The sequence below is a fragment of the Bos indicus x Bos taurus genome, chromosome 7 (assembly GCF_003369695.1).
Source record: "Bos indicus x Bos taurus breed Angus x Brahman F1 hybrid chromosome 7, Bos_hybrid_MaternalHap_v2.0, whole genome shotgun sequence".
NCBI lineage: Eukaryota > Metazoa > Chordata > Mammalia > Artiodactyla > Bovidae > Bos > Bos indicus x Bos taurus.
In genome coordinates this window covers 61857929-61875323 of record NC_040082.1, presented here as the reverse complement: position 1 = coordinate 61875323, position 17395 = coordinate 61857929, and the positions used below count along the sequence as shown (strand labels likewise).

General features: G+C 46.4%; 1 protein-coding gene across 2 annotated transcripts in view; it reads right to left on the bottom strand.

Moving 5' to 3' along the window:
• The window catches only part of SPOCK1 (SPARC (osteonectin), cwcv and kazal like domains proteoglycan 1), a 583899-nt gene extending 568338 nt beyond the window's left edge, over positions 1 to 15561 (bottom strand). The window contains exons 1-2 of one of the 2 annotated variants that reach the window (XM_027546431.1): positions 15378 to 15561; positions 14590 to 14775 (exon numbers count right to left, since the gene is read on the bottom strand). In XM_027546431.1, coding sequence (XP_027402232.1) covers positions 14590 to 14775 — 186 coding nt within the window. In that variant the 5' untranslated portion in view covers positions 15378 to 15561. The remainder of the gene's footprint in view (positions 1 to 14589; positions 14776 to 15377) is intronic. The other variant, XM_027546430.1, reaches the window with a different exon arrangement.
• Positions 15562 to 17395: the final 1834 nt, after the last annotated feature.

Sequence of the window (17395 nt, the reverse complement as noted above, 5' to 3'; positions counted from 1 at the left end):
ATGGTAACATACATCAGTGACCTTGAAAATACATGTCATTACACCATGTATTTCTACTTCTGGGAATACATGGTAAGGAAATCTAACCGCTGAAAGGCTCATATACTCAAACATTCATCATATAACTATTTAGATTAAGGAAAACTGGAAACTGCTAAGTGTTCACTGTTAGATATTTTAGTTTGGTATATTGCAGTATAGATAGTCAGTGGACTTATACCATTTAAGTGTCATTTACAAAGAACAGCATCATAGTATACTAAAATGATAATGCTAACAAAATGTTCATGCTGTGTCATTACATGAAAAAAAAAAAAAGAGAAAACCAAGTCATAGTCACAGAGTGATATCAACCATGAACACAAAAATTTTGACAAGACTTTGGGAAGTTAACAGCAACTGCATATGGGAAGGAAGTAAATTATTTCTCTTCTTCTGTTTAGCTTCAGAAGAGATTTCTCTTCTCTTCAGCTAAGTCCTCTTTCCAAATTAGCTCTCAACGAGGAAAAGAACAATTTAAAGACAAAAGAACAAAAACTCACAACTAGAGCATAAATATATCCCCTTCTTATTCCCTTTAGCCTAGTTAGCCCTCAGTGTTACAAGAGAACATTGTGTGAGTTTAAGGTACACGAAGTGATGATTTGATTCAGGCACATACTGTGAAATGATTACCAATTACAATAGATGACCTCACAAAATTACCACTGTGATGCTGTTGTTATGGTAAGAACACTTAAGGTCCACTCTCCTAACAACTTTCAAGTATACATGTAGTGTTTTTAACTAGAGTCACCATGCTACACGAAGATTCCCAGAATGTACTCGCCTTACACCTGGAAATTTGTACTCTTTGACCAACATCTCCTTATTTCCTCGACCCCCTGGGAAACATCACTTTACTGTTTCTTTGAGTCTGGCTTTTTTAGACTTCACATAAATGATACCATACAGTAATTTTCTTTCTCTGACTTATATCACTTAGCATAATACCTTTGAGGTTCATCTATAGTCTCACAAACTGCAGAATTTCCTTCTTATTCAAGGTTGAATAATATTCCATTGTGTATATATCGCACAGTTTCTTTATTCATTCCTGTGTCTAGGGGCACCAGGGTTGTTTCCATGTCTTGGCTATTGCAAATAATGTTGCAGTGAACAGAGCGGTGCAGACACCTCTCCAAGACAGCAACTTCATTTTTTTCAGATATATACTCAGAAATGGGGTCGCTAGATCATGTGATAGTTCAACTTTTAATTTTTTGAAGAACTTCATAGTGGCTGCACCAATTTTCAACTCCAACAACACTGAGCAAAGGCCCCCTTTTCTCCACATCCTCGCCAACACTTGTTATCACTCATGGCTGTGTTAGCGGCCACTCTAATGGTAGGAGCTTCCCCAGTGGCTCAGCAGTAAAGAATCTGCCTGCAGTTCAGGAGATGTGAAAGATGCAGGTTGGATCCCTGAGTGGGGAAGATCCCCTGGAGAAAGAAATGGCAATCCATTCCAGTGTTCTTGCCTAGGAAATCCCATGGACAGAGGAGCTATAGTCCATGGGGTTGCAGACAGACATGACTGAGTGCGCGCGCGCACACACACACACACACACACATTCCAACAGGTGTCAGGTGACAGCACATTGTGGTTTTGATTTACCGGGTCAATTCCCAGATAACTAGTGAGATTGAGCATCTTTTCATGTACCTCTTGGCCATTTGTATATCTTCTTTAGAAAAATGGCTGTTCAGGTCCTTTTCTGTTTTTATTTGGATTTATTTTTTGGCTATTGAGTTATATGAGTTCCTTATATATTTTGGATATTAATCCCTTATCAGATCGAAGGTCTACAAGTATTTTCTCCCATTCTGTAGGTTGCCTTTTCATTTTATCGATTGTTTCTTTTGTTATAGAAGCATTTTAGTTTGATATAGTCCCATTTGTTGATTTTTACTTTTTCTGCTTACACTTTTGGTGTCATATCCCAAAATCACTGCCAAGACCAACGTTAAGGACCTTTTCCCTCTGTGGTTTCTTTCAAGGGTTTTTATAGTTTCAGAACTTATGTGTAAGCCCTCAATCTATTTCTAGTTAATTTTTGTGAGTGGTGTAAGATAGATAGGGGTCCAACTTCATTTTTTTGCATATGAATACTCAGTTTTCCCAACATCATTTATTGAAGAGACTACTTTTCCAATTGAGTCACCCTAGTTTGCTTTTATCCTTAGCACTTAAAAACCAACTATTGTACCTCAGTCTGCATACTGTTTTTCTTCCTCAACCAGAACAGAGGCTCCATAAGGGTAGGCAAGTACTTGATACATAACTGATGCTCAGCACATTTTGGTTGACTTGGATTATGAGTTAGAGACAAAAATGTTGCTCCCAGTTAACTTCTATATACTATTGGAGGCAGAGTAACTGGCAGAACTATTTTGGAGAACTATGGAGTCACATCTCTAAACACTGAGCATTCACCTACCTTATGAGCAACGGATTCCACAACTAGGTATGCATCTGAAAAAAATGTACACGTAGATGCGCCAGAGGACATGTCCAAGAGATTGCTACTCTGTAAGTCAAAACCCAGAAATTATCCAAGTGCTCCTTCACAAAAGAAGAGGTAAGTTGTGGAATAACCCCACAGCAATGAGAATGGACCAACCACAGTCACAAACAACAATGTATCACAAAGGTAATGCTGAGCAAAAGAAGCCAGACACACACACAAATACCTTCTTATGATGCCATTGATAAAAGTATAAAAGCAGTCAAAACTAACCTTAGAGTTGTAACTCAGGAGAGCTCTTCCCTGGAAGGGGGACAGTGAGTATGGGAGTCACAAGATGGACTTTTCAGAAGCTGGTAACATCCTGTCCCCTGACTGGGCTGCTGGGTGGATGGTGTGTGAAAGTGCATCAGGTATGACTGGAACCCTCACTCTCTCTGCACATCTTCCACTCCAATGAAACACACTCCCCACCCGTGCCAGGCTGTTAAGGACCAGGACTCTTCTGCAATTCTCTCTCCACTTGCTACTGGCCCTGACCTGGAGCCCTGACAATGTTCAACTCTCTGGACTTCAGCCTCCATACACATCCAGGCCAGTATCCTAAATGCTCCACCTCAACTGTACAGACCATACCCTTCTGCTGTCAGTGTCTGGGTCCTAAACTCAGGTAAAATAGCAGGAGCCACCACCTATGTCAGTAAGAGTTGCAATAAGTTCAAGGGTCTTGACCACCAGACAGATTCAGAGATAAAGTCTTATGTGACTTTCTCCCAGGTCCCAAGGCCTCTGGATGTCCACCTTGCCCATATTTCTCTTGTCCCTTTATAGACCAGGCCTTTCCCTTTGCAGAGGAATCCTTAACAGGCTTCTCTGGCCACCAAGCACCTCTGTTTCTTCGCTTGATCTCAGACAAGAAGACTGTGGATGCCAGAGGAGAGAGAGGATATTTTGCTCCCTGCTACATCTAATTGCCCAGCATAGTGCTTAGTACACAGAAGCCTGGACAGTGAGTATCTGTGGTATGAATACATGAACGAACAAACAAACTACTGAATCTGTGCACCAGGCTCTGGTTACTAGAAAGGTATAAGGATCTAGGTTCAGGATGACCATGGAAAAAAACAAAAGATATTTTTTTTAAGCACATGCAAAGGTCTTTCTGAGGAGAGAGGAATTTTTAAACCAATTTCATCTTATTTAAAAAAAAAAAAATTATCTAACACCAGGAAAGACAGCGTGATTTTATCTTTACCATGGACAGCATTTTCACTTTCACTCCTTTTACCTCATTCAAGATGGCTTGCTGAAGGTTACAGACCAGGTACAGAGTCACAGCAAGGCTAGCAAGCTCAGGTGGGAAGTGATGCCTTTATGGGATGAAAGTATTGGACACCAACCAACCAAGCCCACCAAAGCCACAGAGGAATTCAACATGTCCAGCGAGTACAGAAATACCTGGAAACTACCCAATTATCCCTTAACAATGGGGTGACTGAAACATTCCAAATAGCCACTCAAGTCTGTTCAATACACTGAACTATTTTCTTCCTCTTGGCAATAGTTTTGTCAATTTTCAGTGCCATTAATTAGAGGAAATTCAGCCAACACAGAGTAAAGCAGAGTTTCAGAGTTTGCTCAGTGTGCCCCAAGGAATTACTGCTATGTCTTGTTGATCCTCATAAATTTTCCAAACTTTGACTAGTCTTTGCTCTTATTGTTCTCTGATCTTTCCAAAATGATCTGACCAATCAAGCATGAAGATTTAGTACACCGAGAAGAGAGTCCAGGCCATAGCCCTCAGACCTTCTCTGTGTTCCCAACTGACAATACAGTCTACCCTCTATAGCCATGGACGCAGAACCCTTGGATGTGGTGGGGGGAACTTGTACTAGGACATTTTACATAAAGAACTAGAGCATCCTTGGGGTTAGGTATCCACAGGGGTTCTGGAACCAACCGTATGCTGATATCGAAGGACAACAATATCTGCATCTCTATGCCTAGAGTAAACACTGTTCATTACATCTACCATCTTCAATACCCACTTCTCTATAAACCAGTGCCAATGTCAGAGTCAATGTCCTCCTGTTTATCTGTGCACAAAACATCATCAGTCCTGCTAGAGAAGATGCAAAGTTAGACCAGAGTTGGCTGTGATTAGGCCCCTTTGGAGACAGGAAATTTGCTGAGCTCATCAGCTCAGACTTTGTCATGGGAAAGGTCCCACATCAGTTCCACTGAGCTCATGTGCATAAGCAGCCCTGATGCCCAACTAGTGACAAGTCAAACGTCACCCCACTCTAGGAATACCTCATGACAAGGTTTCTGCTGAGACCCATGCACATACATACACCAGAAAGCAAGCCCTTTCTTTCTACTAATGTCAACGATAGCCTTCTTGGCCTCAAGAGAAAATACAGCACTCATAATAATTTACTCTGCATCTTCAAACGCTCATTTTGTCTAAAATCATATTATTCATTAGTGCTAGTGGTATTGGCTATTGGGGACAAATAATAATTCTCCATGGTTTTCCTGAAAATACAGTCTGAGAACTATCTGCATCAGAATCACCTGGATTGCTTATTTTAAATGCAGGTTCCTGGGTACCACTCTTGACCTATTCAAGACTGCTCTGGCTGAGATCTGCATTTTAAACAAGCCAGTGATTTTTTTTTTTCAAGATTATAAAGACATAAGTCTGAGAACCACTGCTCTAACACCTTTCTCTGGGCATCTTTCTTTTTGCCTTGGCCATGAAGCATCATCAGCAACTTGGCCTGGCCCTTCTTAGAACTCAAAGTGATTCCACTTAAATACTGGAAGAGTAAGGGCAGAGCTACAATAGGAAAGTGGAGCCTTTTGCTCTCTGCCTGTTTTCTCCATGCTTTATCTCTGCAAAGATTGCCTGGAACACCTGAAGTAAGTTCTGCTTCTCTGCTTCAATCATAGGCGCCCATGGACTTTGCATAAATTCCTGCTTACCCACCACATAATTATGCTGGGGAATGTTGACAGTGTCTTCTGTAGTGCGACATGTCACAGATCACCCAAGAAGAGTTTGCAAAGTATTACAACAAAATGTATAACATGTCTTTCCTTCCTTCCTTCGCCACTGCACCAAAGAAAACTTGGCCCTAAATGATCAAGGGAGAGGGTTTCCTGAAGGACATATTTGCACAGAATCCTAAGAATACCAACCCAATCAAGTTAATTTGGACATCAGTGCTATCCTTCCAGGAGTATCCCCAGTAATTCGCATCACTAGTCGTGAACACACCTTACTTCTGGCCCCAAGATAAATCAACATCCTCACATCTGTCATAAGGACACTGGAAGGACCCGGACCCAGGGGCAATGACGCCTCATACTGTTCAGCACTCCAACTGCAGGTATGTCTGAACTCTGACACTTGTGGGTGGAAATCTTGGTTTCCATCTTTAGCTTCCAGGTTTGGTGCCCAGTTGGTTCTCAGAAAAGGGAGGGAGGGATGGGCAGGACGTCAAGGAATAGTCCATATAATACCAGTCCCATTTTTTAAATAGAGACTTCACAAATCTCTCTATCCAAGAAATTCTATCTCATCCTGATTTCTAAAGAGCAGCGAGAACTGGAGGAGTTCTAAAGCCCAGGACTCTTGACCACAGAGGAAAGGAGAAACTCATGGGCCCCAGACCCCAGAGGAGGAGGAAGAATTTTTTTAAAGGGAGAGGCAGGGCAAGGGCAATTTACACAACAGAGATGGCTATGCCAGGACCTACAATCAGAAAAAATTTAACTTTCAAAAAACCATATAGAACTGAAGACAGCCTCCTAGCCAGCAAGGTATGGAGTAAAGACAGGCTTAAGGAAAATGGAACCAATTTCCCCAACATTTCTCTAAGACATGAGACAGAAAGCAACATCTACAGCTGTGTGCCAGCAACTCACTTATGCTCCCAGGACATAAAAGTGACCCTCGGAAATGATATCAGAATCACAGGTAATTATATCAGGCACTGAAAGATCACAAGGATCTACTTTGTGCCAGAAGCTCACTCCATGCTCCCAAAACTCCACAGGAGGTGCGATCATTAGTTTTGCAGATAAGGACAATGATGCTGCAGCCAAGACCCAAGTTCATCCACAACAAGACTGGAAGGTGAGCCCAGGCTCAGAGGGGCCTCTTCACCATGAAGAGCTTTCCACAGGTTCAGGGACCGCACCCAGATTGTGAAGGGGGGCGTTGAGCTTCTCAGTCAAGCTCCCCTGCCTCTCTACAGCATGCCCATCAGTTTGTATCCATCATCATGGTCAATTACTAACAGAATGAGAGACACAAGTCCAAGGCCAGCATGGCGTCCTGGGGCCAGCCCTCTACAAGGAACATCTGCTTCCTTGTCGTGGAAGTGTGCAAAATCCTGGTACGGAAGAGTCCATGCCTTCATTCCTTCATTCACTCAAATTCATTCAAACATTTACTAAGCAGATTTCTGCACTGGGCTCAATGGGAAAGGTCTGGGGACAAAGAGCTCTGTCCATCAGGATATCCTAAAAGGGGTTAAAAAGTTGTAAGGTCCTACTTAGAGATGGGGGTTAGACTGAAAGAAAAAAAAAAAAAAAAAGATGTTTTTCAATGTGTGTGTAATCTAGAATCTTCGCCTACCAAAAAATATGCACCAGTAATTCTACAGGCTTTCCTTTCCCAGAGATTCATCAAGAGGTGTGCTTAAGTAATAGTTCAAATCAATAAAATGCTAACAGACCACCTACTGCATGCAAGGCATGATAAAATGCAGGCTCTCGTTTCAGGAAGAATTAACTACAGAAGAAGCTTAAACATAAATACATACAACCATAAATTGAGGAATAATGCATATGTAAGTATAACAGGAGTTGTTAATACTAATAAAATTAATAGCCTCCGCTTAGTATTAAGCCAGACACTTTGCTAACAGCTTCACCAGTATTAGCCAATTTATCCTCCCCATGCCAGCCGAGTGGGGCTGATCAACACAGTGGACCCCTGTGATGTTTGCCCACAAGGCATCCATTTCCCCTTAAGAAACTACCCTTCAACCTACTTCAACCATGTAACCTGATGGAGTCCCCACCACCCAGGTCCCAGGTCCCACCCCAGGAATGGGCGTGTACCCAAGACTGGCCAGTTAACACATATGCCACCAATGTGGCCACAGTGATCAACTGGGGTACAACACAGGCAAACCTGACAAGTCTCAATTCTGGGACTTCTGTGGCAATACTGAGACATAAAAACTACAGTACGTTAAGTTCAGTTCAGTCGCTCAGTCGTGTCCAACTCTTTGCGACCCCATGAATCACAGCACGCCAGGCCTCCCTGTCCATCACCAACTCCCGGGGTTCACTCAAACTCACATCCATCGAGTCGGTGATGCCATCCAGCCATCTCATCCTCTGTTGTCCCCTTCTCCTCCTGCCCCCAATCCCTCCCAGCATCAGAGTCTTTTCCAATGAGTCAACTCTTCACATGAGGTGGCCAAAGTACTGGAGTTTCAGCTTTAGCATCATTCCTTCCAAAGAAATCCCAGGGCTGATGTCCTTCAGAATGGACTGGTTGGACTTCCTTGCAGTCCAAGGGACTCTCAAGAGTCTTCTCCAACACCACACTTCAAAAGCATCAATTCTTCAGCACTCAGCTTTCTTCACAGTCCAACTCTCATATCCATACATGACCACAGGAAAAACCATAGCCTTGACTAGACGGATCTTTGTTGACAAAGTAATGTCTCTGCTTTTCAATATGCTATCTAGGTTGGTCATAACTTTTCTTCCAAGGAGTAAGCGTCTTTTAATTTCATGGCTGCAGTCACCATCTGCAGGGATTTTGGAGGCCCAAAAAATAAAGTCTGACACTGTTTCCACTGTTTCCCCATCTATTTCCCATGAAGAGATAGGACCAGATGCCATGATCTTAGTTTTCTGAATGTTGAGCTTTAAGCCAACTTTTTCACTCTCCTCTTTCACTTAATAGAAATGTGTAATTGCCATGAGTCACTACATGGAACTAATCAACCTGAGAATACAACCAACACGTGGGAAATAGAGTCCAAAGATGGGTGGGCAGTTGGGGAAGTGGTAAGAAAATGACCAACAAACACACCCAAGTCTGGTGGTGCAGCCCGAGCCCATGGAGCCAGCCTTTTCTAGATCTAGAACTTATCAGCAGAATTTTCAGTTACACAAGTAAATTTTCTTTTCCATTTAAGTCAGTGTGGACCAGGTTTCAGTCACTTGCAATTTGGAGCCCTCACCAATACACTGTGATCACCCCACATTTACCCAACGAGAAGTCAGGGATTCAGAGAGGACAAACAGCCTGAGACTGAATTTACTGTCTAAGGTTGCGGCGGGGAGACCACCATGGTTGTGTGCACTCAGGCCAGAAATCTGCAAGAGCCAGCCTGCCAATCGCCCAGATCCTATCTTTCCCCTTCATCCACCAATGCCAAGGTAGAGACACACGAGTCACTCTGCTATGGTCCCTTTTCTGCCTTGTGAGTTTATTTCTCGTTTACCTTCACACCAAGGGGATCCTCTGGAGTCCTAGCTTTATCTATGGCTCTATTAAACTCTTCCTTCTCAACACTGCTTTCTTTCTGAGTAGCACAAAAATGGCACATCCTACAATTGACGGCATCTTATACTGGAGAAAATATGAACCAAAAAATACCTGTAACCTTGGGCAAATTATTTAGTCTCTTATAGAAAATTTCTTCCCTTTGTAATTATCTTACCCGAGGAGATGAGACCATCTATGAGCTTGAGTCTGAGGAATTTCCTAAGGAACATAAACAGTCACCTCCCCAGAGGAAAGGTAAAATGAATCATCTTGAAGGTGCTCAAGTTTAGACACTAAGCATGTTTAATTTGAAATACACTACAGTGAGTAAATGAGTAAGAAATGACATTTTAAAATATTTAATTTCTAACATTACTGTGTCTCCCTGAGCACAATAAAACAGTTGTGCTCATGTTTATGTCCCACTCTGCCAGGGGAAGGGTATGGGTCCGATGATCCATTTGAAACCAGTCCTTGCTTTTGAAAATAATCTCATCAGCATACAGGAGAGTACTCATCCGCCTAGCAATCCAGTTCCACTGGAGCACAGTTGGGGCAGGGCTGGGAGGACCAGGAGACACAAGGGAACTCAGCCTGGGAGGGTCGACTGGGGCACAAGCTGTACCATCCTTGCCAGGCAAAAATGAGGTTCTCTCTACAAGAGTAAACTGAAAGGGCAGAAAATACAAGAATGGCCATAGGCTTATCAATTTCTACACTGTCCCTTTGTAACGATTCCCGTGAAATAATTATTTCTATTGGTGGTCATCTAGTATAGGGGATTTAAGATAGTGGGTTCATTAAGGAAAGTCAGGATCACAAACTCATTTAATTCTCCTTGAACCTGTTTAATCAAAATGATTTTCTGCTACTCTCTATTACAAGTCGAGTTTCTGTGGTGACAGATTAATGACTGATCCACTAAGCCACACCACCTCTCTTGTCACCGACCCCACAGACTGAAGCAGCCACTATTCTATCAATAAGCCTCCCTTGCCCTTGAAACTCATTATGGCTGAGACGTTGAGATCAAATGAGCAGATCAGATGCTCCGTGCCACCCCAGTCCTGCTACAGAGACCACCAAATCCCACAGCGTGTGCAGGAGAAAGAGAAAGCACGCAGGCTGGTCCTTGTGGTCTCATTAGAATTACAAACTCAGGTCACTCTGGAGTAAGATAAATGCCAGCCAAGGCAACACTTCTGAGTCTTCGGGCCTGCTAAAGGCAATTATCCCAGAGTTAAATGTCAGGGCTAGTTTCGTGAGTGCAAAAGAAAGAAAATGTCATGTTTGGTGTAAGCAACAATATTATTTTAATCAAATCAGAAGCTCATTATTAGCAGAAGAGAAGCCCTGATGTGACCTCTACCATAAGCTGTGTCCACCTGGCTTCCCACTCCACTCGGTCTCAACCTAAGGCTCCTCACTGATTTCCCTTAGGCAGAAAGCAGCAAAGACGTTCAGTGTAATACCAGTGGCGACTCACAGCCCAAATCCACTCCTCTCTCAACGGGCTGCAAGAGTCTGGAGTCAGACCGCCTGGGTCCAGCCCAGCTCCTTCACAGTCCAGCTCTGTGGGCAAGAGACTTCACCTCCTAGTAAATAAGAATAAAAGTGCTTCTCTCCTAGGATGGTTATGAATATTACATGAGATAATATATGTAAACTACCTTAAACAATGGCTAGCACACTAAGTGCAGGATAAATGTTAGATTCCACTATTTCTGCAATGTTTTATTTTAATTGCAATTTGTGTATATTACCTTTACAAGAAAAAAAACTTTTAAAAAAAGAAAACAGGGACTTCCCTGGTGGTCCAGTGGCTAACACTCTAAGCTCCCAATGCAGGGGGCTGGGGTCCGATCCCTGGTCAGGGAACTAGATCCCACACCCCACAATGAAGACCAAAGATCCTGCATGCCACAACTGGTAAGACCTGGTGCAGCCAAATAAATGAATAAAGATTCTGTTCAAAGAGAACAGAACAAGGAAGCAATACCGACTGCGGAAGTTAAAGTTCCAGCCAGCAGACAAGCGGTTACCTGAGAGAAGGGATCACATGTATATATCTTACTCATTCTTCTAGCCACTGCCTAGCACATGTTAGACAGTCAAATATTTGTTGGAATGAATGGACAGATTACAAATGAATGTAGGAATGAACAGAGGAAAATCTCCTTACCGTAACTGTATGGAAAGCCAAATCAGAGTCAGAAAAAGATCAGGAAAACGGCAGTGGCATCCTCACCCCTCAACCTGAAACCACAGAGGAGCTAAAAGCACACCAGTGGGAGCAGCTGGAATTGGGAAATAACCATACAACTTAACAAAAACATCTGCCTTCTTCATCTTCTCCTTCTTCATACTGTATTTGTGCAGAAGTCCAGGTCTCCATCTGGCCAAAACACCCCAATTGCTAGTATTTATCAAGGAAGAATGACCACCACACTAACAGGCTCCTACTACATTTTGGAGCAAAGAGTAGCTGTGAAAGTTTTACTTCTGGAAAGAAGGAGATAGCATTATTTGTGTATCTAGAATAACAGGACCACTTCAAAGTATTAAGTAGAGGCTGACCGGTCCTCTCTGGCAACATCACAGCACATTCAACAGGCAAGAGGACAAGGAGCACACAGCCCGCCACCCACTTCCACTTCAAATTTAGCCAATAACGTCCACCAAGGGGTATTATCAACTCTCTAAAAGGGGCTCTTAGTTTTCAGTTTCAAAAGTTCAAAAGCCACTTCTTAATATATCTTCCCTTGAGTGCAAAAAAGAAAAGAGACAAAGGAAAAAAAAGAAAACAAGTCAAGGGAAAGGGCAAAAAGTTTTCTTTCACAAAGTAAAAGAAAAAAAGTGACTTTATCACAAACTGACAAGCATCATAACAATATCATAACAACAGTCTCAGGGCCTGGTCTTTCAAAGTTATCAGGAGTTTCCACAAAACTGAAACATCAGGAGAGAAGCTGAGCGTTGTCAATCTCCAGCGAGACCAGTGAAACAGTGATGGCTCGGTGAAAATCACCAGGCTGGCTGATCCCTGGCACCCTTAGCTGAGGCTTTGTCAGCTGTCCACTGAATTGCTTCTACAGGAAGCAATCTTTTAGTCCCTGGTCCCAGGGGATGGAGGTTTTGTGCTTATTTCAAGTAAAACAATCAACTAAAGACACTCAGACTCAGCCTAAAAGAGAATCTAGTTTGAGTTTCGCAACACATTAAAGAGGTTAATGGCATTAAATTATGTCTGACCCACGGCTAGCATCAGAAGACTCCATGGAGCATATATTAATGCCATGGTTGATGATTGAAGATATTTGGAATTCTGAAACATTTTGGATGTTTTTAATGGTACGTTGGATTAAATTATCATTTTTAAAGAATATATACTGCTAAAAAATATTAGTTGAACACCTAAAATTGCTTCAGAAACAAAAAAAGCAATACATTTGAATACAGGTTTTCTCTTTTTGTTAAGATTAGGATATTTTCAACAGGAAGTATTCCTAGTCATCCTAGGGATTACCTAGAATGTTCTTTTAAAATATGGATTTCCAGCACTCATCCCAGAATTAGAATCTCTGAGGAGAAAGGGGTGAGTCTGGGTGCTACAATTTAACAAGCCCCCCAGGTGAGAGCTTCATGATCAGTTAGGCTTGTAAAAACACTGATCCAAGAATTTAAAATGTCACCATTTGCAAGAAAGATGAGAAATGAAGAAAAGCCCAATCTTTCAAAATTTAAATCTGAATGGGAAACAAGAATAATGCCATATGCATGATACACCAAGACTAGAAAGCCTTAAAAAGATACAGAAGCAGAGTAAACCTGTCCACACGGAAGACCAATAAGCACAGTCGCTTTCCATCCAACCCAGCTGCCACGTGAACCAGAGGGGGTGTGCAGAAGGAGAAGGGGCTGAGTCCTCCAGCTCTAGCTGAGTCAAGCATCCACCCCTTTCCTCAACTCTAAAATGTAATGAAGAAGGTAAGAAAAAAGCAAGATAATTTCTACCCTGTGTGAGTCTGGGAATGGAAGCTTCCGTGGGGCATCTTTCAGGCAGCTTGGCCATCTTTTTCAGCCACAGGCAAAGGTAGTCTGTACAGGGCTCTTTGGGGAGGAACGGAAAGGGGATGGAAGATGGTTAACAGAATAGATCAGGAACAGGAGATGTCATGGTGCCAGGTGGTGGGGGCGGGGGGAGCGGGGAGGAGCGCAGTAAGGCCTCATACCGCTTGTTCACCGCAAGTGTTTGAAAGTCTCTTTCAAGGAAAAGACCACCATCAACTAAAGGGAAAGGGAAGAGGAACAGAGAGGAGAGAGATAAGTAAGTCCCCACTCAAGGCCTTAGCGCCTCTGGAATGGGCCCTGGAGAGATGCTCTTTAGAAAGTACTAGAAGACATCTGGATTAACTGGATTTCTCAGGCCCTCCCTTTGCAATGGCTGGGCATGTCCGGCATGGGGTAAGAGGAATCCAGGGTAGGGGGTGACTCCCACATGTCTCCCACTCAAGGAGTCCTGTGCCAAGACCAGGGGCTCCGTGGTATGGGTCCCTCCCCAGGGCAGGAATTCCTAGTGTTAAATATCATCCAAGTGTTCCCTAGTCCCCTAGAAGCACACGGTCCCAGCCACCTGGGGCAGCCTCTGAGAGAGCTGGCAGCACCTCCCACAGCACAGAGGGGATGCCATCTGCTGGAAAGACTGCATCAGGAGCCTCTGGGCCGGCATCCTCGGGGCGTACCTGGGGAGCAGCCGCCAGCCTGGGGCAGAAACAGGCAGCAGATTGCCTCTGGGTGCCCAGGAATAACTTTCTCGCCTCCCACGGCTCCCTCAGAGGAGCGATCCTCTGCCATTCAGGCTCCCCTTCAGGGTGGCGGACCAACTCACCAGTGCCTGCTCCCTTTCCCTTCTTCTAAGGATTCCCAGGGGCCAAACCCCCATGCTCCCTCCCAAGAGGAGCATGTATTAAAGCCATGGTTCTCTGAACCTCCTGGACACCTGGCTCCCTACTCAACGAGCTGGGCTCACTCCAAACCTAAACCTCGGCAGCAGGCATTCTTCTGGACACCCCCCACCCCACCGCGCCCCCTGCCAGAGATGGTCTAAGTCACTGCTGCCCAGGGAGGTTCTCCAGGGGGCTTGATAAAGTCAACCAGCAGCATTAGGAGAACTCGAAAGCTTAAGGAGCCTCTGTCTCCGCAGCTGCTCGCTGTTAACAACGTGTTCAGTGCAGTCACTTTCCCCCAGTCGTACCAATTACACACACCTGGACCACAGGTAACAGGGGCGAAGAGCATCAAGCCTTCCAAGTTGTCTTTAAAGTTCCTCTCAGGCAAGATGAAGCCCATGAACCCCGACCCCACAAGCTGCCTGCGAAGTCTGCACCAGCGCCTTTCCCACACGTTAAGGAGGGGCACCGCACCGCACCGCCCCCCCAACCACCACCCACCTCTGGCTCTGAGGCTCTCCCGCCACCCGCAGGGCCCCCGAGTACTCACGTCTCGAAAGCGGTTCCAGTACTTGTCCCGCTCGTACTCAGAGACTGTGCTCAGCCACTGGTCATTGTCCAGGAAATTGCCGTTGTTGGGGCCCGCGCCTCCGGCGAGCGCGTCCAGGTGCCGGCTCTCGACCTGGAGGAGGCACCACGCCGCGGCAGCCGCCGCGAGCACCGCGATCGCTGGCATCTGCGGGGCAGGGGCACGCGGGGGAGGTAAGGGGAGGCCCGGGGCGGCGAGCCCAGGGCCGCGCGCCCCCGCCGTCGGGGCAAGCAGGGACCGCCCCGCGGGGCCAGGGTCAACCCTGGGCACACCTGCGGCGGATCTACAGACCCAGGGGTCTTTCTCACGAATGGAGGGGGGTTGGGTCGGTTTCAAATGAAGAGGCTGCGTCACAAATTAGGGGCCGCTATCAAACTATAGAGGACCCCTATCGTCCGGGCGCCCCACGCACCGCCGCTCTCGGATAGGGGCTTCAGTACCCCTCCCCGAAAACGGAGAGCCCTGGCTCCGCAAGCCTGACTCCCAGACACTGCGCCCAGAGCTCGGGGTAGGGAGGGGGTAAACAGGGCTCCGAGCAGCAGTCCAGGCTCCCACTGAATGAGGGATATACCTGCGTACGGGGTGGGGGGGTGTCTCCCCTCGGCCCCCGCCGCCGCCTCGGGGAAAGAGGGGCGCGCGGAGACAGCCCCAAGGCAGGCCCTGACCCCCGCCAGCCCCCACCCCCGGTGGCCGCGGGGAGGTGTCCCAACTACGCCAAGTTGGGGCGCGGGGTTCTGCAGGAAACGTACCTTGGGGCCCGGCCCGGGTCCCCGCGTCCGAGTTGCTCGAGCTCTTGTGGCGCGGTCGCCGGGAAGGCTAATCGGCTGGCTAGCTCCCCAGCGCTCCTGCCACCCGCCGCCGCGCGTCCTGCCGCTTTGTGAGCCCGCAGCGCTCTGGCTCCGCTCGCTCGCTCGCTCGCAGGCTCGCTCGGGCGCGGCGTCCGCGGGCGGAGGAGCCCGAGCGCTCGAGCCGAGGCCTCTGGCGACCCCTGGCGGCCGCGCGCCGCTGTGCGGCCCGCCCGACCGCCCCGCCGCCCCTGGTCCTGCAGCTGGAGATCCTGGTTATCCACATCTCTACGCAGGGCTGAAATAAGCTTTCAGGCCCAGGCTGGCGAGCGACAGCTAGGGAACTGAGGATCAAGGCCAAGAGGAGGGCTAACGTTGAGGCATTCTCAAAACCAAGGTCGTTGGACCACTTAAATCAGGATCATCTTAGTGGGGGGGCGGGGGAGGACTTTTTAAAAATCAGGACTCTTGGTTCACGCCCCAGACTCGCTGAATCAGCGTGCCTTAGGAGAGCATCCTGAGGTGAGTGAATCTCTGCACTGCCCACCCCAGGTCATGCACCCCCCCACGTCTCTGCACATCCATGGCCTGTACCATGACAACTACTGTCAGTCCCTTAAGACAGTCCTTCTGGCCCCCATTTCTATCATTTGTCACCTATTTCTGCCTGGTGTCACCACATTGACCCTGTGGGCATCCCTTGGTGTTCTTACACAGCAAGGTCCATATCTGTTTCTGTCCCCACCCCTTGGGAACTGGCCGCAGCACCAGCCTCTTGGGTTTTCCTAGAGGGGAGGGAGCAGGAGAGGGAGAACTAGGCCAGGCTCAGGGACAGGACACAGAGGCAGGAGATGCAGCCCCCATTGGCATTCCAGATCCTCAGGCAAGTCTGATCAAAAGGACAGGGCATACTGACCTGCTGCCTTGTACAACCACGGCCCATTCTGCAGATGGCTGAATGCTTTTAGAACAGGTCTGAGATAGTCACCCATCTTCCCTCAATACACACTTACATCTCTTCGTGTTTGCTTTCCTGATAAAGACCAAACTCATGGCTGGGGCTCCAAACCCTGCACATTTGGCCTCTCTGGCTGCCTGTCACACCACCTCATCTCTTCCCTGACTTCCTAGCTTTGGTATGGGTCTCAGTGGATGCGAGCTCCCTCTAGCACTGGGTGGTAACTTCTACTTGGGCTGCTATCCTAGGGACTAGCGGTGGGTGGTGACTTCTACTTGGACTGCTGACCACACCTGCTCCCAACACCAGCCTCATTGATTTCAGCCCTCAGCTTACTCACCCTGACTGCTTCAGACAGGCTTGCTAAACTGAAGGCCAGGATGCTGCATGAGGCCAGGATGCTGGTGACTTTCCCCTGAGAACAGTGCTTCTCAGCTACAAGATCACTTGAAATCACTCATTCCAAGAATGTGTCTCCGCGTGCCTGGAGTGAGCTCCGTGAGGGCAGAGGCCCAGTTTGGCTTGTTCACCAGTGCCCACGGTGCCCAGAGCCAAGCTCCCGACACTGAGCCCCAACATATGTGAGGTGGTCATCTACTGATTGTGCTGCAAGTGATTTGGTTGCATGTAGAAGTTGGATTATGATTTTTTCCTAAAAAAAGTAGCAGATGCTTATCCCAGCATTACTGTGACTGATTTACATTCCTAGAAGTGTTCCTGAAAGGGAGGAAAAGGGTGGAGTCACAACTATTATACCGGGGACTGCGGTTGTCACAGGAATATTTTAGGTATTTTCATTTTATGTCCTGGTGGTGTCAGAGCAGGAGAGAAATTTACATATGATGGAGAGTACATTTCTTACATTCTCATGGAAACCCAAGTAAGTTCAGCTCCAATTCCTTTTTCCATCCACTCTAACCTGCCTTTCATCTTCCCTGACTGACATGACTTATCACATCAGCAGTCTCCTCCAAGTGGGCAGCCCTGAATCCTCCCATACTTGACTCTGAGCGTCCCTTTAGGG